This window comes from Cricetulus griseus, chromosome 2 (genome assembly GCF_003668045.3).
Source record: "Cricetulus griseus strain 17A/GY chromosome 2, alternate assembly CriGri-PICRH-1.0, whole genome shotgun sequence".
Taxonomy (NCBI): domain Eukaryota; kingdom Metazoa; phylum Chordata; class Mammalia; order Rodentia; family Cricetidae; genus Cricetulus; species Cricetulus griseus.
In genome coordinates, this window is record NC_048595.1 from 261,630,403 (window position 1) to 261,652,482 (window position 22,080).

The 22,080-nt window shown below is 42.5% G+C and overlaps 1 protein-coding gene across 2 annotated transcripts in view; it reads left to right on the forward strand.

Annotated features, from left to right (window-relative positions):
• The window catches only part of Lama4 (laminin subunit alpha 4), a 134,892-nt gene extending 124,524 nt beyond the window's left edge, over window positions 1-10,368 (forward strand). For both annotated transcript variants that reach the window (XM_027402141.2, XM_027402140.2), the window contains exons 35-38: window positions 2,592-2,722; window positions 4,487-4,580; window positions 4,944-5,063; window positions 10,220-10,368. In XM_027402141.2, the coding sequence (XP_027257942.1) occupies window positions 2,592-2,722; window positions 4,487-4,580; window positions 4,944-5,063; window positions 10,220-10,365 (491 nt within the window). In that variant the 3' untranslated portion in view covers window positions 10,366-10,368. The remainder of the gene's footprint in view (window positions 1-2,591; window positions 2,723-4,486; window positions 4,581-4,943; window positions 5,064-10,219) is intronic.
• Window positions 10,369-22,080: the final 11,712 nt, after the last annotated feature.

Genomic DNA, 22,080 nt, shown 5'->3' on the forward strand with positions numbered 1-22,080 from the left:
ATTTTCTGCACTGTCATGTGATCTGGTCTATGTCAACTCTTGGCCACCTTTGTCCTCTAAGTTTTCTTGTTTGTTAGTATGAACTATTGTCCCCACTGAGAGAAATTATATTGCCTTCCCCCTGCTCTGAAACCCCAGTACAACACTGCCCTTCAGAGATCTTGTTCTGAATATTTTCTACCAACCATTACTGCCCTGCTCATGCATTCAGCAGCTTTAATTGCACACTACCTGTAGGGCAGCCTGTGCACACCACCTGTGGGGCAGTCTGTGTGCACCATCTGTAGAGCAGTCTGTGGGCACACCACCTGGAGGGCAGTCTGTGCACACCACCTGGAGGTCAGTCTGTGTGCACACCACCTGGAGAGCAGTCTGTCTGCACACCACCTGGAGGGCAGTCTGTGTGCACACCACCTTTTTTAGGGCAGCCTGTGCACACCACCTGTGGGGCAGTCTGTGTGCACCATCTGTAGAGCAGTCTGTGTGCACACCACCTGGAGGGCAGTCTGTGCACACCACCTGGAGGGCAGTCTGTGTGCACACCACCTGGAGGGCAGTCTGTGTGCACACCACCTTTTTTAGGGCAGCCTGTGCACACCACCTGTGGGGCAGTCTTATGCACACCACCTGTGGGGCAGTCTGTGCACACCACCTGTAGGGTAGTCTGTGTGCACTATCTGTAGAGCAGTCTGTGTGCCAGGTGATGGACTGTAACAGTTCAAAGAAAGAAAAAAGAAATCCTAGGAGAGTATACCCAGCCTCCATCTAACCCACAGCAACAAACATGCTATAATATAAGGGATTAACCCTTCTTAATGATCCAATCCCTTAATGGATTTGATAAAACAAACACTAGAGATCTTGCTCACCTCTGATAAAGAAACCATGATGTAAACAGGTACACTTTCTTAAACAACCACTCATGCCCAGTACAATGTGACTAGAGGCAGTTGCCTCTATCTACCTCAGGATTTTGCTTTCCCTCCAAGCCCATTCCCATTTACTCCTACTAAAACATACACTTGAGTTTCTTAGTCCTTAAAGAATTCTGAAGTTTGGACAGTTTGAAATGTATAACCAACTAAATAATTTATGTTATGTTCCTTGAGCATTAACTAACACCGGGAGGGCTGGACATGGTGGTGTGCACCTTTAATGCCAGCATTCTTAGCATCTCCATGAGTTCAAGGCCAGTCTGATCTACTCAGCAAGTTCCAGACCAGCCAGGGCTACACAGAGAGACCCTGACTAAAAACAAGAAGAAAGAAAAAATGTATTGGGAAATAAAATTTTAAGTTGTTTTTGAGGAAATATGTCAAGTCAACACTATTATAATGCCTAGGTTTGCAACGAGCTTTTAATTACCTATATATGTATGGGAGTGTTGGGGGGTACACATGAGTGCAAGTGCCGAAGACGGTGTCTGGTCCCCTGGAGCCAGAGTTACAGATGGTTGTGAGCTGCCCAGTGTTGTTGCTAGGAGCTGAACTCAGATCCACTGAAGGGTAGTACATCCTCCTAACTGCTAAGCCATCTCACCAGCCCCACAGCTATTCTTTTTCCTTTTTCTTTTTTTTAAGATTTATTTTCTGTATATGAGTGTTTGCCCACAACATGCATGCCTGGTATCCACAGAATCCAGAAAAGATGCTGGGTCCCTTGAGATTAGATGACTGTGAGTACCCCCCAACACTCCCATACATATATAGGTAATTAAAAGCTCGTTGCAAACCTAGGCATTATAATAGTGTTGACTTGACATATTTCCTCAAAAACAACTTAAAATTTTATTTCCCAGGTCTTCTGAAAGAACAGCCAGTGCTTTTAATCACTGAAACAATCTCTCTGCCTCCACGTTCACCCAACTATTCTAAATAAGCAATGTAACAGTTTATAAATACCAGCACCAATTAATTTAGGGGTTAAAATTGTTTTTAAAATACAGTTAATCAGACCTCTCCAATGGCTCAATATAACATCTGTCTTCCATATTCGCATACCTTCCATGTGGAACCAGCTAGGCATACCCATAAAACCATGCAGAGCCACTTCATTGGGCTCTCCAAGTTTTCCAGCCTCTGCACATGGCTTCAAATTATAGCTTCTGCCAATACTTTCCTGACCTCCCTTTTTTTTAAATGATGTATGTGTGATATGGGTCTTCAGATTCCATCCTTTGCCCAAATTGTCCTGGCCGTCTCACTTTTATTTATTACTCTGTGTGTGTGTGTGTGTGTGTGTGTGTGTGTGTGTGTGTGTGTGTGTGTGTTATGCACTATGTGTGTGCACGATGAGGGGCAAATGCCACAGCACATGTGTGAGATCACAATTGGTCCTTTCCTTCCACCTTTACATGTGTTCCAAGGATGGGATTCAGGTTGGCTGACTTGTACAGCAAGTGCTCTACCTACTGAGCCATCCTGCCAGCCTCTCCTCTATCTTAAAGGAGTAAATGGTTCTGCTAGCTGGAATGCCACTGCCCTGAACTCTCACAGCATATGGAGTACATTTAGTGTGTTGTCCTCACAAAATCACGCCATAGCTAGAAAATTTATTTTTCTCTTCTTGGTAATTTCTGTTTCTCTCTGCAGATGAGTCTTTCAATATTGGATTAAAGTTTGAAATAGCATTTGAAATCCGTCCCCGGAGCAGTTCTGGAACCCTTGTCCATGGCCACAGTGTCAACGGAGAATACCTGAATGTGCACATAAAAAATGGGCAGGTAGGGCCGGGCATTGGTGGCGCACGCCTTTAATCCCAGCACTCGGGAGGCAGAGGCAGGCGGATCTCTGTGAGTTCGAGGCCAGCCTGGTCTCCAGAGCAAGTGCCAGGATAGGCTCCAAAGCTACACAGAGAAACCCTGCCTCAAAACAAACAAACAAACAAAAAAAAAAAAGAGCAGGTAGTGTCCTAAGAATCAACAGTCTATCTTGTCTTGTCTTGAGTGCTGATGTAAAGCAGCAGATGTATTTCACAGAATGATTTCATCAGCCTTTCAAATGGAAAAAAAGGGGAGGAAATTGAAGTGTATGCAATGTGTGTGCTCACATTCATGAGCTAGGAGTTGACTAGAACAGAGACATGAACATGTGCCAAAGCTACCAAAAATTACCAATAACAGCATGACATTTCAATAAAAGAATTCGAAGAAGACTTTTCAGCAAATAGAAGGTAAAAGTATATCCATATCCTAACATCCACAAGTGTGAAAGCATCTTTCTAATTACTTGTATGCTTATCACAGAGATGTGTGTATATACATATGTACATGCATATGAATCACAGTTACTAAAAGTTTGTATTAATTATAGTTAAACACCACATTCACCCTAAGATATTACTAAAGAATATCCAGGAAGACATTCAAAAAAGCATGAAGGAAAGGAATATTTTCATTATGCCTCAAACTTAATATTACTAAGTTTTATTTGGGTTCTAATGTACTCAATTAAGGCATAAAATAAAAACAACTTTCATAGAGCCCTGAAGTAAATCCCCAACATCATTGTGTGTGTGTGTGTGTATCATATGTAATGTATATATATGTGTAATGTATATAATTATATATTATATGCATATATAGTTGTATGCATATGTAATGTATAATATATTGTGTCTTATATGTGTTATGTATTGTTATATGTTATTATATATAGCATGTGCATGTTGTATTATATATTAGTGCTATATATTAGTATATAATATATACTACATATGTTATACATATTAGTTACAAGGTATCGGGTACTATTCTAAAAGATTTATGAGTGAGTTGACTTAGGCTTCCTATCATCTCAAGGATGTGTATAGTAGTACCACTCTTATTTTATATCTGAGAAGAATGGGGCAGAAAGTAGATAAATGAAAGCTATGCAATTTGGCTTGAAAGTCCATTCTCTTCTACAGTATCTTTTTTTTCCATTTCTGATTGAAAAAATTCATTCACTATATTTTGTTTTGGGTTTTTTTTTTCATTCACTATATTTTGATCATGACTTTCTCCCTCAACTTCTCCCAGATTCTCCCTACCTCTGTATGCACCCAATTTTGTGTTCTTCTCCCTTTAAAAAAATAAATGAAAAAAAAAAAAACAAGCAAAAGATCACAAAGACAAAAAATGCCAGAGACATGTTTTGCACTGCTTAACTACTCCCAGGCCCAGGGCCTGCCCTGGACCAGCCCTGCTTTGTATAAACAGAATGTGCTCTATTAACTCAGTAGAATCATTCTATTGCAGCTCTTTCCATCCCTCTATGATCTCTCCAGTATAATAATTTTGTTCTCTCTCCAAAGATTTGAAATATTTTAACTTAAACTCTTCCTATCACCTGTCAAAGAGTGACCCCTTGTGTTCACATTGCAAATGTAATCATGCATGGGTATTTACTCAAAGTATTGCTTCTCTGTGGTAAATTAGTTATGAAGTTCAGCATTACCATGATAATGAGAAATTCAGCTAAATCTATCACATGTCCCATCTGTGCAGGTCATAGTGAAAGTCAACAACGGCGTCAGAGACTTTTCTACCTCAGTAACTCCCAAGCAGAATCTCTGTGATGGCAGATGGCACAGAATCACAGGTAAGACACGAAGTGGTGTCCTGTGTGAGCCTGAGACTGCACAGCACATGGGGGCTGATGCGACCTTCTGTGACACCTGAAAGATGACAAGAAAAAAGAATAAAGTATCATCGGACTAAAATGTGTGCATTGAATGCATGAATTTAAATGTTGCCAAAATACAAGACATGGAAATTTTGGAGCAAAAAACAAGTAAAAGTATATTCTAATAGTGCCTGCTCTTTGCTAAAGAAAATGTCACCACAGTTGATATGCTTAGACATTGTTGCCGTTTTCAATGATAGAGAAGTGTGGGGATCTTTATTCTGGAATGTTGTGATAATACCCCAGTACCACGGATGACTAGTCTTTCTCCTCTCTCAGTTATTCGAGATTCAAACGTGGTTCAGTTGGATGTGGATTCCGAAGTGAACCACGTGGTTGGACCATTGAATCCAAAGCCAGTTGATCACAGGGAGCCGGTGTTTGTTGGAGGTGTTCCAGGTAAGCACTTCCCAGGAGGGACAGGCTTCCAAATTCAGGAAAACCCAGTAAACTCGCATAACTGTTGTTATTATATTAAAAATTGAGACATGTGTTGTCATAACACCTAAAAATTCAAAGGGTTTTATATGCAGTGGTTCCTAACAGGAAACAACAGCAAAGTGCTAAGGTTGATCCCAGCACTGGAGAGAGAGGAGGAAGGGAGGGAAAGAAGAATAGAGGGAGGGAGGGAGGGAGGGTGGGAGGAGGGAGGGAGGGCGGAAGGGAGGAAGGGAGGGAGGGAGGGAGGGAGGGAAGGTGAGAGGGAGGGAGGTGTAAAGTGCCAAAACTTATAACTCCTCATTCAAGATTAATAACATAATAATTAGCATGCTCACCAAGAGATACCAGTTTATCTTGCCATGTTTACTTCTCTCTCCTCTTCCCCTCTTTCTCCTTTAAATATGCTCTCCGTGTATACAAACACTACAGAGAACACTCATTCATGAGTGATGATGGTCAGAACCTGAGAACCTTGAGGATTAAGTTTATTGACCATCTCCCCTTGCACGATAGGGAAGAACGCATACATAGCCGCCCTGCCCAGAATTAGCCTGAGTTGAGTCAACAGCTGCAGACCATAAGTTACATTGCTCTAATGGACTGGCACTTCCTAAAAGAGGTTTCCGTCTACAGTCCTGTAAACAGCGGCCAAATGGTGTCTAATTCAGGATAGTGAGAAGACACCTATGGGCCCCCTGAAATTACCTAATGCCCTTAGAACAATGACCATTATCCTACATTGAACAAGATTGTTTTTACACATTTCTCTGACTTGGAAAAGTTAAAAGTGAAATTTGGAGAGGGAGAGATAAGATGGAAATATTTGAGCTTTTCACCTGAAATTTGGTAAGAATTTTAATAATTCCAGCTAGATTTTTTAAGGGTATATTCAAAAGCAGCCGATAATTTAAAAAAAGAAAAACCTGCAGATAAAATCAAGCATCTCACCTCGTGTCCTCTCAAACTAGTGGTAACCAAGTACTCCTCCTCTTTCTAGGCTGACATTTATTCAGATAAGAGCTGCAGTGGTTTGAATAGGAATGCCCCCACAGGTTCATATATTTGCATGCTTAGTCGCCAGAGAGTGGCACTACTTGAGAAGGATTAAGAAGTGTAACCTTATGGAGAAGGTATCACTGGGGGTGGTCTCTGAGTTTTCCTTACAGGCCCAGTCTCTCTGTCTCTCTGTCTCTCTCTCTGCATGAGGGAGAGAGAGCTGCTTCTCCAGCACCATGCCTGCCTGAGTGACACCATGCTTCATTCTATAGTGGGAATTATGATGATGAACAAAGCCTCTGAAACTTAGCAGGGTGCCAAGTAAATGCTTTCTTTTTTAAGCATTGCCTTGCTCATGGTGTCTCTTCATAGCAATAGAACAGTGACTAAGAAACCCTCATTAACAATAATGGTAATTCGGGAGCCAAAAGGCATAGTTAAGACCCCAAAAAGGCAGCCCCCTCTTATATTTCACACAGGTACTTACACCACAGCCCCCTTGTATTTCACACAAGTGCCCACACCACTGTTCCTCAGTCCTCTGCCTCTGTCCTGGCTTTGATTCTGAAAAGGGCTGTGGTGAGGCCACCCCTTCACCTCATGTCGGTACCCTGTGAACATTGTCTCGTATCAGTTCTGTTTCTCCACATCAATTCCTTCCTAGAAATCATGGTATGGCCTTAACTATTTCACAGGTAGCCAGGACACACAGGATTAAAGTAACCAAAGCATGCACCTGTCCCCTGGGTGCCCTGGTCTCTGGGCTCCCCATACCAGCTGAGATTAAAGTTCTTTAATGTTCAGGGATGCTGTCTTTGCCCCAGGCCTTCCCACAAGCTCTCAGGAATTAAATTTCTAGTAAATGTTGCTCTTCCTTTTTCTTCCAGTACATTTCAAAGGAACAGTTTCTCCTACCCTCCACCCTAGTTCCTTATTGATCATCTGGACTTGGCTTTTCCTTCCATTTTTCCTCCCTAGGGAACATACAATACCACTCTTGTGAAACTGTACTAGTTACTATCCTATTACCATAATACAACACAGTGGCCAAGTCAATTTGTAGTAGACAGAGTTTGTTTGGGCTTACACTTCCAGAGGATTACAGTCTATGATGGCAGAGTGAAGGCATAGAGGCAGCATCAGGAAGCTGATCACATCGCAAACAAGCACAGGGCAGAGAGAACATATTCAGAATAGTGTGTCTTTAAACTCTCAATGCCTGCTTCCAGTGACACACTTCCTCCAACAAAGCTACACCTCCTAAAGCTCCCAAACAGCACCAACAGCACATCCTCAAACACCTAAGACTCTGGAAGACATTTCTCATTCAAACCTCACAGGTTACCATAGAACATTGTTGTAGATAAATGGTACACTGCATGCTGACAGGGAACAAGGCCTCGTCCCATCCAGCACTCACTTTGACACACCTGTCTAAGCTCGTGGTATGTCTCTCCAGTGTGAGAGTGGCAGTGTGTCTCTCCAGTGTGAGAGATTTCACTAGTGAGCCACCCCACCGGGAAGCTACCTGTGGTCTGAACCACCAGCCAACCACACAAGCAGCTTTTCATTCCACCTAGGAAACATGCCAGCAAGCTTTCAGCAAATGTAATTATAATTTAAGCTGGCTGTGATTAATTCTATCATCCTGAGCTGCTTGAGATTAATTCCACTAAAATCACATCAGAAACCAGAGCATCAAGAATGATAACTAAAGAAATTAAGCATAGCTAGAAATCCTATATGTCCTGAGTTCTCTTGAAATGCCAGTCACTCTTCTACAACTCAAGACTTGGACAAGACATTTTCTCATGCCCTAGTTTGCTTCCTATGACTGTGATAAACACTGTAACCTAAACAACTTGGAGAGAAATGGAGGGAAGTCGAGACAGGAGCTCAGGCAGAGACCCTGGAGGAATGCTTTTTACTGCCTTGCTCCTCTTAGCTCGCTCAGATACCCTTTTTATACAGCCCAGGATGAGTTCCAGTATAGCCAGGGCTACACAGAGAAATCCTGTGTACACACAAACACACACACACACACACACAAATCAACCTGCCTATATGATAATTTAAAAGCTAAAGCATCTTTGAGGGTAGCATAGCCCATTCCCAAATCTAACCAATCACTATTTGAACCCTCACATTATTTTCTATAAAATATAGTCATATCTTCATTCCATCTTAGAAACATTCTCTCTTAAAAGTATGTGTTAGGGGCTGGAAAGATGCCTCAGAGGTTAAGAGCACCAGCTGCTCTTCCAGAGGTCCTGAGTTCAATTCCCAGCAACCACATGGTGACTCACAACCATCCATTATGAGATCTGGTGCCCTCTTCTGGTGTGCAGATATACACGGAAACAGAATGTTGTTTACATAATAAATAAATAAAATCTTAAAAAAAAAAAAGTATGTGTTAGGGGGCTGGGAAAATGACTCAGCAGGTGAAAGTGCTTGGTACTTTAGCATGAGGACCAGAGTTCAAATCCCAGAACCCACATAAAAGTTTGATACTATCCGCAGCGTGCATATAACCCAACACTGAGAACCACAGAAATAGGCGGATCCCTGAGTCTCAATAACTCAGCATCATAACTGGAAACAAAACAGTCTGCTCAGGGTTTAAGGAGAGACCCTGCCTCCAAGAAATGATACAGAGAAAGAGATCATGAAAGACAGTTAACACCCCCTCCCCGGCTTCTGCACACGTAAGTGCATGCACTACACACATATGCACATACAGCACACACTTACACACAAACACAGATACAAACACATCAATTTTGTTAACCAATTACTTGGGGCCCTGGGGTACTCTTCTATTACTACATATAATTAATTTATGGTAAATCCTGCAGACCATAATTGCTATATTAATTATTTCTCCCAGATGATTTTCTGCATGAACAAAGGGTGGACAGCTCAGGCTGTCCTGAGAATGGAAGCTGTGTTCCACCATGCACAGGGTGGTGGAGGCCTTAGAAGTTTCCTCTCAAGCTTTCACTTGGTTTTTATTCTGAGGGTGAAGTACATGGAGCAGGCTGCAAACATGCAGCCGTTGTGAATTAGATACAAATAAAAGGAACTGCTCTCTGGAGCCGCTTTCACATCCACAGCTTTCTGATTACCATTCTAAAGACAGATGCTGTTTCCTCACTTTCTTTTCAGCGCACAGCTTCCATGCATACTTACCCTACACTGCATAGAAAATGTACAATGACAACTGCTTGGTGCCGCTTGCTTGGTGTTCTATCTTGTGTTCCTTCCCGAGTCAGACTGCCAAGTGTTTTGTTTGTTTTTTTTTTTCTTTTGTCCGACACTACTCACATAGCTGTGCGTTTATAATAATGAGCTTTGACTAAATTGATTTTAATTTTATAATATTTATGGACTCTCTAAGTTGCTTTAAGTTATACTGCTCCTCTCATCCCTAAACACCTACTTGTATCTGTATAATTAATAAACACCAGTTCTTCTAGATGCCTAATTACAGTGATGAGAAGATTCCCTGACATTCCACAAGACACCTGTGTCCATACAAAATCCATGCTATCTACCACTTCCCTATTTATAGTTCTTAAGCCCTGAGCTAAGGAAAATTAGATTTTGCCTCATTTGAAATCATCATTTTCTCACTATTTCTATACGCTTGGCAAAAGTGTAGAGGCTTAAGCGTGAAGGGTAATGAAGATAGGAATTAAACAGAAACATTAACTCTGTCCAAAAATAACATGGAAGCTCAAATTCCTCTTCCGTTTTCAGCAAAACCCAGTAAGCAAATGAGGCCTCGGGGAAATTAACTCTGGACAGCACAGGTAGATCATGAAAACTCACTGCTGAGGCTTCACGTGGAAGCGTGAACTTCAGCCCTGGAAGACAGCCACCGCATGCGCAGAAATGTGATCAGAGAAAACATGGCAAACATTAAAATCCCCCTGTGTTCTCATTCTTCAAGAGCGAGGGCTGGTCCTGGGAGTCCGCTAGAGAACCCGTGCCATCGCTGCTGTGGAAATCATTCTGACAGCCTGAGCAGTTTTCCAGTTTTTACCAGGAGGTAATATTGGAGTTTCGAATTCCCCCCACTGACATTCTTGCTCTTTCTGTATTTCTCTTTTCAGAGTCTCTACTGACGCCGCGTTTGGCTCCCAGCAAACCCTTCACAGGCTGCATCCGCCACTTTGTGATTGATGGGCGCCCAGTGAGCTTCAGTAAAGCAGCCCTGGTCAGCGGCGCTGTGAGCATCAACTCCTGCCCCACAGCCTGATATGGCTGGACATAGCTGCCTGCCGACAAGAGCTCTTCCTAGCACTGAAATAAACACAGAGCCATTGGGGGAGGGGCAGAAGCCCCTCCCCACCGCAGCTCTCACCTGGTTGAAGGGGATTTCAATAAATCAGAGACCGGCCACTTCTTATTTCTTAATTGAATTTATACTACGGATCCAAAATGTCTGCGGTGGACAGCAATTGAAAAGGCAGCAGAATTCCTTATTTTGAGAGCGCATGGTCTTCAGCTGGCAAAGTCACTGCTCCCGTCTCTAATAAAGTAGAAGGGCTTCCAAACCAGCCCTGGTATACAAGCCAGGTGTCACTGTGTCCCCGGAGTGAACAGTCTCTCAGGGGAGATCATTCAACTTATCCCCAATCAATATGTTCATCCTCGACTGCTTTCTCTTACCTTACATTTCCTGATTTGTTCACAACCTAAAATTAGATGACCCGTTCTCACCTTTACAGGAGGGATTTCAGTTTACAGTAGGAGTATCTGGTTTAGTAGCAGCTCTAATGGAGTATGCTTTTATGGGGCCAGGGAGATGACTCCGAGCACACATGGAGGTGCTTGAGCTCAAGCCTAATTGATTTAGACCTGCAGCCCGCACACTGATACAGGAAAGTTAACCTATGGCTTCCCAACAAATGCCATGTGTGCATCAGCATTTACAGGGCACATGTATGTGCGAGCATCAACAGTTACAGGGCACATGTATATATGTGTATGGACGCATACATACACACATAAATTTTTGGGGAGTGTGTCTGGTGGGGGGCTGTCAGAGTTTCTGGTGCTGTACAAGCTTAGTAACCTCCTGCCTCCCCCTCAAAAAAAACAATGATAAAGCTTGACAAAGCAGTAAAATCAAACGTTTTGATTTCCTATGTCTGGAAATCAACCAAAGACATAGGACAGATTGAGAGCATTTATTTAAGAGAAACCATTGGCTTCTGAACAGTGGGCATCAGTAGGATTTTATCCTGGAGCTGCTCTGTCAGCTCACCTCTCTCCCAGTTCCATTTGTGTGGTATCTCTGCTGGAGAGTGAAGACTGGGGGAAAGGCAGTCATGCCTGCTAGAAGGCTCTGAGTCTATTTTCAAGAGAACTTTGCCAAAAAAAGTTTCATAACAAGAAAACTTTCAGAGCTCACAGCTTGTACAACTAGGTTTACGGGAAAGCAGCAGGTAAGCAGATGACTGCGAAATTTCATAGGGAGATGCACACAGAATGCCGTGATATTCTGGTGTTCTGAAAGGTTCACACATAAATTTTTTTTAAAGAAAAGGAAATTACAAATATTTTAATATTTTCTGGACTGAAAGGAAGCCACCTTTTTACAGAGTTAGAACTTCACACTCATACTCAGAAAATGAAAATCCCGAGTCAGGGTACCACTCACCACCAGGCAGTGAACTTCTGTAACTGAAGCCTCACCATTTACCTAAATTTGAGTCAGTTCTTACATGAGACTTCACTCTCACAGACTCAAAATGAAAAAGGATTTTCTTCTTCTTCTTCTTCTTCTTCTTCTTCTTCTTCTTCTTCTTCTTCTTCTTCTTCTCCTCCTCCTCCTCCTCCTCCTCCTCCTCCTCCTCCTCCTCCTTCTCCTCTTCATCCTCCTTCTTCTTGCTAAGCATGTCATTGTCAGTACTTGATAAAGGAAAAAAATGAGCTGTGTGGTTTTGATCATTCATGGGTCCTGCCAATTCAGAGCCCTACAAAATGAAGGGGACCTTGTTTGGTGGAGGCTCTCTGTGTACCTGTGTGCCACATCCTCTCTCATGGCCACAACTAACTGGACGAGACACTGTCTGGTATGAAAGGATGAGTGTAAACAACTGAATATTTTCTCTTGTGAGTTTAGATTATGAAACAGAAAACCAGGTACTTAGTAGAAGTTGAAGCTGAAGAGATTTCAACTGAAATGTGATTTTCGAAGCTCAGGGCTCACATTCTCAGGCATGTAAATCTCGGCATTGACATTCTGTAGCTAGAGAATGACACATCCTCTACCCTTTGTGTAAGGTAAAGGGGCCAGCCAAAGAAACACTTTTAGCTAAGAGACATATCCTGACACTGAACCCAGAGCCAGGGAAAGAAACACACCCAGCATCTGAAACCTGAGCCAGTGAAAGAAATATGCCGTGGTCCTAAAATTAGAGCCAAAAGGCCAAAAAAGACCAGTGAAAGAAAGACAATTTGACCCTGAAATCACAGCCATCTCTGTCCCTGACCAACTAAACTAACCAATCCCTGAGCAGGAAAACTAACCAATCCCTGAGCAGAAAAACTTCTCCCAGGGAAAAACGCTGCCCTAAGAAGCCATATATAAGCCCCTCTGGCTGTTCAGTTGTTGGCTGTCCTTTCCCACCCTGGCAGAGGCAACTATTCTCCTATACTCCTCCTTCCCAAATAAATCTGTTTCTCAAAAAAATCTTGGGTGAAGATCTTCATTCACCGACGCACAATAGAAGAACCTTGCTGAGACAACCCTTAGAGAACTGAGCAGGAAAAAAAAAAAAAAACTGAGATGTTCACTTAGGGGGGCTGAGCAAGGCTCAACAAAAAAAAAGTAACAACTCTTCTCTGTAGCTGGAGAAGATTGCTACATTTCTGCAGGGGCTTCCCCTTTAGCACAGTATAGTCTAAGAAGTAACATCTTAGCCCAAGGAAGAAGAGCCCTGCTAGGACGTTAGGCTAGGGGAACAAACCAGAGCTCAGCTCTCTAGGAGCTATATCTTGTGGAGAGACCATACCCCACTGCAACCCAGCTTCAGGTAGCCTGAAGATACCTTTGTCTGCAGGGCTGAGCTATCCTATAGTGCTCTACTCCTCCAGAGCTGTCCCATTGGGGCTCTAGGTAGCCTGGCTTCCCAATAAGTCAGGACACCTTCGCAGCTCCAGAGCTGTAATACCCGCACTCACATTTTGGTGCCCCGAAACTCAGGACACACTTGCTTACACTTTCCCCAGTAATGATCACCTCAGTCCTCAGCTAGGTATTGGGCCCATTGTTGAGGGGTATTCAACAGTTCCTGCCGCCTTTCCTTTAAAATGTATAAGCCATAACAGTTGCTGGGTTGGGATGGAAAGGGGCTCATGAGGCCCCACATGCCCTGAAAATAGGCAATTAAAGGTTGGTAAAGAAAACTTTTTTCTTCAGTGGTATAGTCACCAGTAAGTTGCTCAGATTTCTATATGCGACCCCTCACCCATACTCCTATAACTCATTGGGTTCCCATACTACACTGGGTAGAGTCATTTCTGTCATTGGTGCCCCATCTGTTAGTAAACATCTGCTTGTGTCTCCTCATAAAAAAGTTATACAACTTCAAAAATGGAAGCTAGGAGCTGGAAATATGCCTTGGGGATTAAGAGCAAATGCTGCTCTTGCAATGGACCCTTATTCATCCATCTCCTACCACCAACTTGGTAGCTGTAACCTGTAACTCCAGTTCCAGGGGCTCTGCTACCCTCTTCTGTCCTCCTGTATGTGTGCACTGCAGGTAATTACATGCAGACAAAACACTCATAGATATAGAATAAAACGTTGTTCTAATATAAACTAAGTGAGTTTCTGGGTGGTTCAAGAAAGCTCAGAATTGTCTCTGGCGTGTATAGGAATATACTCAATAAATATTAGGTGAACTTCAGGCAAGCAGAGTACCCACAAAAGTTATCCCTCTCGTCTCACCTTCCAAGACAATCATAAAGTTCCTGGGAGTCTGAGAAAAGCAAAGCCCGATGCTTCTACTTTCGATTCCACTGAGCCCAAGAGACTTGCCCGAGAGTGTGAAAAGACTGGAAGAGAGATGGAAAGCTGTCAGAAAGGTCTCAAAATCAGGGAATAAGGTTGGCTAAAGCTCACAGCAGAGGACACCATTCCCTGAAGAGCCTGTGACAGAGCAGATGGGACAGCCAAGGGGTAAAATGAGATTGAAGGATGACATCCCAATGGGACAGAAAGGCACCAAGCATAGCCATGTAGGAATACATACAAACATGGCCATGTAGGATGACACACAAGCATGACCATGTAGAATGGCACTGCCAGTCAGCGGCAGCACTTGAATCTCTCCAAAGCTGCCAAGGGGGCGCTTAGAATTTATTCTGGCCAACCTAGCCAGATCATACTGAGTTCACACTGACCTACATCCACAGCCTCCATAGATTATCTTTCCAAGCAATCATGAGCTAATGTCAGCCTGGAGGCAAGTTATGAAAATACGAAATACTCTGAGATAGCTCATTCCCAGTGATGTAAGGGAATGTGGGGAGACTTTCAAAAGTGCTGAAACAGTGCTTCCTCTTGTTGCAAGATCAGCAATAATGCTCCACTGTCAACCCTGACTAGCAGGAATTTGTGTCTTTCATTAGTCTTGGTCATTCTGCCTAGACATTTATCAGTTTTCCTAATCATGTGAAGAAAAGGCTTGGGTTCCACTGTTTTCCTCTATTATTTTTCTGCTTCTTGTTTTTTATTACATTTATTTAGGTACACATATGTGTGGGTACCTGTGCCTTGATGCATATACAGAGGCCAAAGGATGACTTGTGGGGGTCAGTTCTCACCTTCCACCACATGGCTCCTGGAGATCAAACTCAAGTCAGCAGACTTGGTAGCAAGCATTGTCACCTGCAGAACCATCTCACCAGCTCCTCTTATCTTTATGATTTCTCTGCTTATTTTTGAGAGTGAGGTTTGATTACTTTCACACACCCCCAACCTCTCATTTTGTTTTATGGAATTTCCTGTTGTTCTTGTCATTATTATTTTGTTTTGTTTTTTGTTTTTTGTGTTTTTTTTTTTTTTTGAGACAGTCTTACTCTGCAACCCAGAGTGGTTTGGAAGTTGTGGTAATGCTCTATGTCACCCTGCTGGGATTGTAGGCATGTGCCACCACACCCAGCTTACCCTTTTCTTTTCTTTTTTTTTTCTCTCTCTTTTTATTATTATTAATTCAAGTTAGGGAACAGGCTTGTTTCACATGTAATTCCCCTCTCCCTCTCCCTCTCCCTCTTCCTCCCTTTACCCCCATTCCTTCTTCCCCACCTCCAACCTACCCCCCACCCCATCCTCCCACCACTCCCCAGGCAGGGTAGGGCCCCCAATCGGGGCTCCACCAAGTCCACCAAATCTTCCTGTGCCAGCTCACCTTTTTCTAATGAAACAATTGAGTGCTCCAGTTCTGTGCCCTACTGTTTTGATATGTGCTTTTATGTAGCTCAAAGTGACTTCTTTCATTCCCTGTTTACTCAAAGGTTATTTAGAATAGTGTCATTTTTATATTCTGGGTGTCTTCGTTGTTTTAATTTAATTCTTTTGTTGAATTAATTCTTTGAATGCTCTACATACTCAATGTTTTTCAATTTTCTGAGCTTTGATGGCCCATAATATAGTTGGCATAGTGAAACTTGAAAAGAATACACACTATTCAGGCCTTGAAAAGTGGCATTCAGAATGCCAACTAAATCATGTTTCCTTGTCGTCTCTGATTTTTTTCTTATTCTACCAAATGAAAATCTGTATTATAAATGTAGAATTGTTGCTTTCAGTTCCATCAGTTTCCGTGGTTCAGTGCACTTTGAAGATCTATATAATTATTAACATAGTACTCCAACCTTCTGATAAATATTTGCATGGTATTCTATCTACATCCTTCTAAGTTTATAAAGATTATTTAACGTGTGTGGGTATTTTGTCTGCATGTATGTGTCTGTAGCACATGTGTTTAGGGCCCACAGGTTCCAGAAGAGGCCATCAGATTCTATAGGACTGAAAATACAGATGGTTGTGAGTCACATTGTGGGTGCTTGTCATTGTCCCAGGTCCTCTGGAAGAGCAGCCAGTGCTCTCAACTGCTGAGCCATCTGCCAGCCCCAATTCTTTTAGACTTTTAATTTATGAGTCTTAAACTTAAAATGAGTTCTTATAAATAGCTTATGCTTATACTCTTTTTTTTCTGGCCAATATGATAGTCTTTGCCCCGCCAGTAAAATTTAGAACTTTTGTAACTAATATGAATATCTAAGATTTAAATCTATTTCTTTTTCCCTTTTTCCCTGCTTTCTTTTAGAGTGAGTGTTATTTCAGTCCTACTGTTTGTATATTAATTCTATTTGTTATTAGAGATAGTTCAAAACTATACAATTTACACATTTAGCACAACCAAATACTAACATGCTATTTCATATGGTTATTTTAAAAAATTATTTTTCATTTTACATACCAACCCCAGCCCCCCTTCCCTCCCCTTCTCCCACCCCCTTCCATCTTTCCCATGCCCCATCCACTCCTTAAAGGGAATCCACTCCTCCTTCCTTGGGGGGTCAACAAAGTCTGGCATACCAAGTTGAGGCAGGACCAAGCCCCTCCCGCCTGTATCAAGGCTGAGTAAGATATCCCACTATAGGGAGTGGGCTCCAAAAGTCCAGTTCATGACTCTGGGATTAGGTCCTGGTGCCACTGCCAAGGCCCCCACAACAGATCAAGTCGCATAACTGTCACCCACATTCAGAGGGTCTAGCTCAGTCCCATGCAGGTTCCTCAGCTGTCAGTCCATAGTCCCTGAGCTCCCTCTAGCTCCAGTCAGCTGTCTCTGTGGTTTTCTCCATCATCCTCGTGCTCATATGCTCCCTCCTTCCTCACTTCAACTGGACTCCAGGATCTCAGCCCAGTGCTTGGCTCTGGGTCACTGCATCTGCGTCCATCAGTTACTGGGTGTAGGTTCTATGATAACAATCAGGATAGTCACTAATCTGATTAAAGGGGAAGACCCATTCAGACGCCCTCTCCACTACTGTTAGGAGTCTTAGCTGGGGTCATCCTTGTGGATTCCTGAGAATTTCTCTAGCACCAGGTTTCTCCTTTACCCCACAATGGCTCCCTCTATCACGATTTCTCTTTCATTGCTCTCCCTCTCTGCCCCTCCCCCAACTTCTTGATCTCTCATGTTCCTTTCCCCCACCCCCTCCCTACTACCCCCTCCCAGTTTACCCAGGAGACCTTAACTATTGTCCCTTCCTAGGGCCTTCCATGTGTGTCCCTCTTATGGTCCCCTTTTTTACTTAGCTTCTCTGAGGTTGTGAATTGTAGCCTGGTTATCCTTCGCTTTACATCCAATATCCACTTATATACACTGAGTATGTACTGTGTCTTTCTGAGTCTGGATTACCTCACTCAGGATGATTTCTTCTAGTTCCATCCATTTGCCTGTAAATTTCAAGATGTCATTGTTTTCTACGACTGAGTAATACTCCACTGTGTAAATGTATCACATTTTCTTTATCGATTCTTTGTTGATGAGCTTCTGTGCTGTTTCCAGGTTCTGGCTATTACAAATAATGCTGCTATAACATAGTTGAGCAAATGTCCTTGTGGTATGATTGTGTATTCTTTGGGCATATGCCCAGGAGTGATATTGCTGGGTCTTGAGGTAGACTGAGTCCCAATTTTCTGAGAAGCTGCCATACCGATTTCCTAAGTGGTTGTGCAAATTTGCACTCTCACCAGCAATTGAGGAGTGTTCCCCTTTCTCCACACCTTCTCCAGCATAAGCTGTTATCAGTGTTTTTTTTTATCTTAGCCATTCTGATAGGTATCTCAGAGTTGTTTTGATTTGCATTTCACTAGTGACTAAGGGTGTTGAGCAATTCCTTAAATGCTTTTTGGCCATTTGTGTTTCTTCTGTTAAGAATTATCTGTTTAGATCTGTACCCCATTTTTTTCCCTCTAGATTTTATTTAAATTAGAAATAATCTTATTTTACATATCAATCCCAGTTCCCTCTCCCTCCCAGCCTCCCATGCCCACCACCAACCCCCTATCCCATCCTCTTTCTGCTCCTTAGGGCGGGTGAGGCCTTCCATGGGGATCTTCAAAGTCTGTCATATCATTTGGAGCAGGACCTAGACCCTTCCCCGTGTGTCTAGGCTGAGAGAGTATCCCTCTATGGGGAATGGGCTTCCAAAGTCCATTCATACACTAGTTGTAATCCATTTTTAGTTGGATTATTTGTTATTTTGGTGTCTAGTTTCTTGAATTCTTTATGTATTTTGGAGATCGGCTGTGTCAGATGTGGGGTTGGTGCTTTACTGTCTTCTTACATGTCTTTTGATGAAAAGTGTACTGTTGTTACTTTTGTTCCTCTGACTGACAGTTTTTACTGTTGAGTTGTAAGACTTGTTTCTTTTTTTTTAATTTATTTATTAGTTCTAGTTAGGGAACAAGCTTTTTCACATGTAAGTCCCTTCTCCCTCTCCCTCCCCTCATCCCCATCCCTCCTCCCCCACCCCCAGCCTACCCCCACTCCATCCACCCACCACACCCCAGGCAGGGTAGGGCCCTCAACGGGGACTCTGCAAAGTCCACTAAATCTTCCTGTGCTGGTCCTGGGCCCTTCCCCATGTGTCCGGGCCAGAGTGTAACCCTTCACGTGGGATGGGCTCTCAGAGTCCCTTCTTGCACCAGGGAAAAATACTAATCCACCACCAGAGGCTCCCTGGAGTGCAGAGGCCTCCTTATTGACATCCATGTTCATGGGTCTGGATCAGTCTTTTACTGGCCTCTTGGACAGCATCTGGGGTTGATGTGCTCTCCCTTGTTCAGGCCACCTGTTCCTGTGGGTTTCTCCAACCTGGTACAGACCCCTTCGCTCTTCATTCCTCCCTCTCTTCAACTAAATTCCTGATTTCAGCTCAGTGTATATCTGTGGATGTGTGTCTCTGCTTCCATCAGCCACTGGGTGAGGGCTCTAGGATGGCATAAAGAGAAGTCATTAATCTCATTTTAGGGGAAGGGCTTTTAGGTTATCCTCTCCACCATTGCCTGGATTGTCAGATCGTGTCATCCTTGTAGGTCTCTGGAGATCTCCCTGGTTCCAGATCTCTTCTCAGACCTATAGTGGCTCCCTCTGATATGGTATCTCTCATCCTGCTCTCTTTCCTCTATTCTTCCCCCAACTCAATATTTCTGCCCCTCCATTTCCTCTCCTCTACTCCTCTTCTCTTGCTCTTATTGTAGCAGCTCCTTCCCCCCTACCCTCATGCTCCCAATTAGTTCAGGAGTTCATGCCACTTCCATTCCTGGGGACCATTTATCCCTTAGAGTCCTTCATGTTTCCTAGTTTCTTTGGTGAAGAGGATTATAGGCTGGTAATCCTTTGCTCTATGTCTAAAATTCATGTATGAGTGAGTACATACCATGTTTGTCTTTTTGTGACTGGGTTACCTCACTCACTTTTGTGAGTGGTTACCTCACTCTTCTAGTTCCATCCATTTGCCTGCGAATTTCAAAATTCCATTGCTTGTTTCTGCTGAGCAGTACTCCATTGTATAAATGTACCACATTTTCTCAATCCATTCTTCAGTTGAGGGACATCTAGGTTTCTGGCTATTACAAACAATGCTGCTATGAACATGGTTGAACATATGTCCTTGTTGTATGGACATGCACTATTTGGGTATATACCCGAGAGAGAAATGGCTGGATCTTGAGGTAGACTGATTCCCATTTTTCTGAGCAACGGCCATACTGATTTCCAGAGTGGTCTTACAAGTTCACACTCCCACCAGCAATGGAGGAGTGTTCCTTTTTCTCCACATCCTCTCCAGCATAGATTGTCATTGGTATTTTTGATTTTAGCCATTCTGACAGGTGTGAGGTGGTATCTCAGAGTTGTTTTGAGTTGCATTTCTCTGATGGCCAATGATTTTGAGCACTTTCTTAAGTGTCTTTCAGCCATTTCAGATTCCTCTGTTGAGAATTCTCTATTTAGTTCTGCACCCCACTTTTTAATTTCATTGTTTGGTGTTTTGGTGGCTAGCTTCTTGAGCTCCTTATATATTTTGGAAATCAGTCCTCTGTCAGATGTGGGATTGGTGAAGATCTTTTTCCATTCTGTGGGTGGTAGTTTTGTCCTACTGACTGTTTCCTTTGCCTTACAGAAGCTTCTCAGTTTCAGGAGGTCCCATTTATTAATTGCAGACCTCAATGTCTGTGCTACTGGCGTAATGTTCAGGAAGCAGTCTCCTGTGCCAATTTGTTCAAGGGTAATTCCCACTTTCTTTTCTAGAAGATTCAGTGTGGCTGGATTTATGCTGAGATCTTTGATCCATTTGCACTTAAGTTTTGTGCATGGTGACAGGTATGGATCTATCTGCAATTTTCTGCATGTCTGAATCCAATTGTAACAGCACCATTTATTGAAGATGCTATCCTTTTTCCATTGTATAGATTTTCCTTTGTCAAAAATAAGGTATTCGTAGGTGTGTGGGTCAATGTCAGGATTTTCAATTCGATTCCATTGGTCTATCTGTCTATTTTTGTGCCAATACCAAGCTGTTTTCAGAACTATGGCTCTATAGCAGAGCTTGAAGTCGGGGATGGTGATGCCTCCAGAAGATCCTTTATTGTAAAGAGTTGTTTTCGCTATCCTGGGTTTTTATTTTTCCATATAAACTTGAGTATTTTTCTTTCAATGTCTGTGAAAAACTGTGTTGGGATTTTGATGGGGATTGCATTGAATCTGTAGATTGCTTTTGGCAGGATTGCCATTTTTATTATGTTAATTCTACCTATCCAAGAGCATGGGAGATCTTTCCATTTTCTGGTATCTTCTTTAATTTCTTTCTTTAAAGTCTCAAAGTTCTTATTGTACAGGTCTTTCACTTTTTTGGTTAGTGTTACCCCAAGATATTTTATGTTGCTTGTGGATATTGTGAAAGGTGATGTTTCCCTGATTTCTTTCTCATTGGATTTATCATCTGTATATAGTAGGGCTACTGATTTTTTTTAGTTAATTTTGTATCCTACTACCTTGCTGAAGGTGTTTATCAGCCGTAGGAGTTCCCTGGTAGAGTTTTTCGGGTCACTAATGTAGACTATCATGTCGTCTGCAAATAGTGAAAGTTTGACTTCATCCTTTCCAATTTGTATCCCTTTGATCCCCTTTTCTTGTCTTATTGCTATAGCCAGAACTTCAAGTACAATATTGAAGAGATATGGAGAGAGTGGACAGCCTTGTCTTGTTCCTGATTTTAGAGGAAACGCTTTGAGTTTCTCTCCATTTAGTTTGATGTTGGCTATTGGTTTGGTGTATATTGTGTTTATCATGTTTAGATATGTTCCTGTTATTCCTGTTCTCTCCAAGATCTTTATCATGAAGGGATGTTGGATTTTGTCAAAGGCTTTTTCAGCGTCTAGTGAGATGATCATGTGGTTTTTCTTTTTCAGTTTGTTTATATGGTGGATTACATTGATGGATTTTCGTATGTTGAACCATCCTTACATCCCTGGGATGAAGCCTACTTGGTCATGGTGGATGATTTTTCTGATATGTTTTTGGATTCGGTTCGCCAATATTTTATTGAGTATTTTAGCATCAATGTTCATGACGGATATCGGTCTGTAGTTCTCTTTCTTAGTCTTATCTTTGTGTGGCTTGGGTATCAAAGTGATTGTAGTCTCGTAGAAAGAGTTTGGCAATATCCCATCTGCTTCTATTGTGCGGAACAGTTTGAGTAGTACTGGAATTAGCTCTTGTTTGAATTTCTGGTAGAATTCTGTAGTGAAACCATCTGGCCCTGGGATTTTTTTCGTTGGGAGGCTTTTGATGACTGCTTCTATTTCATTAGGGGTTATAGGTCGATTTAAACTGTTTATCTGATCTTGATTTAATTTTGGTAAGTGATATTTATCCAGAAAGCT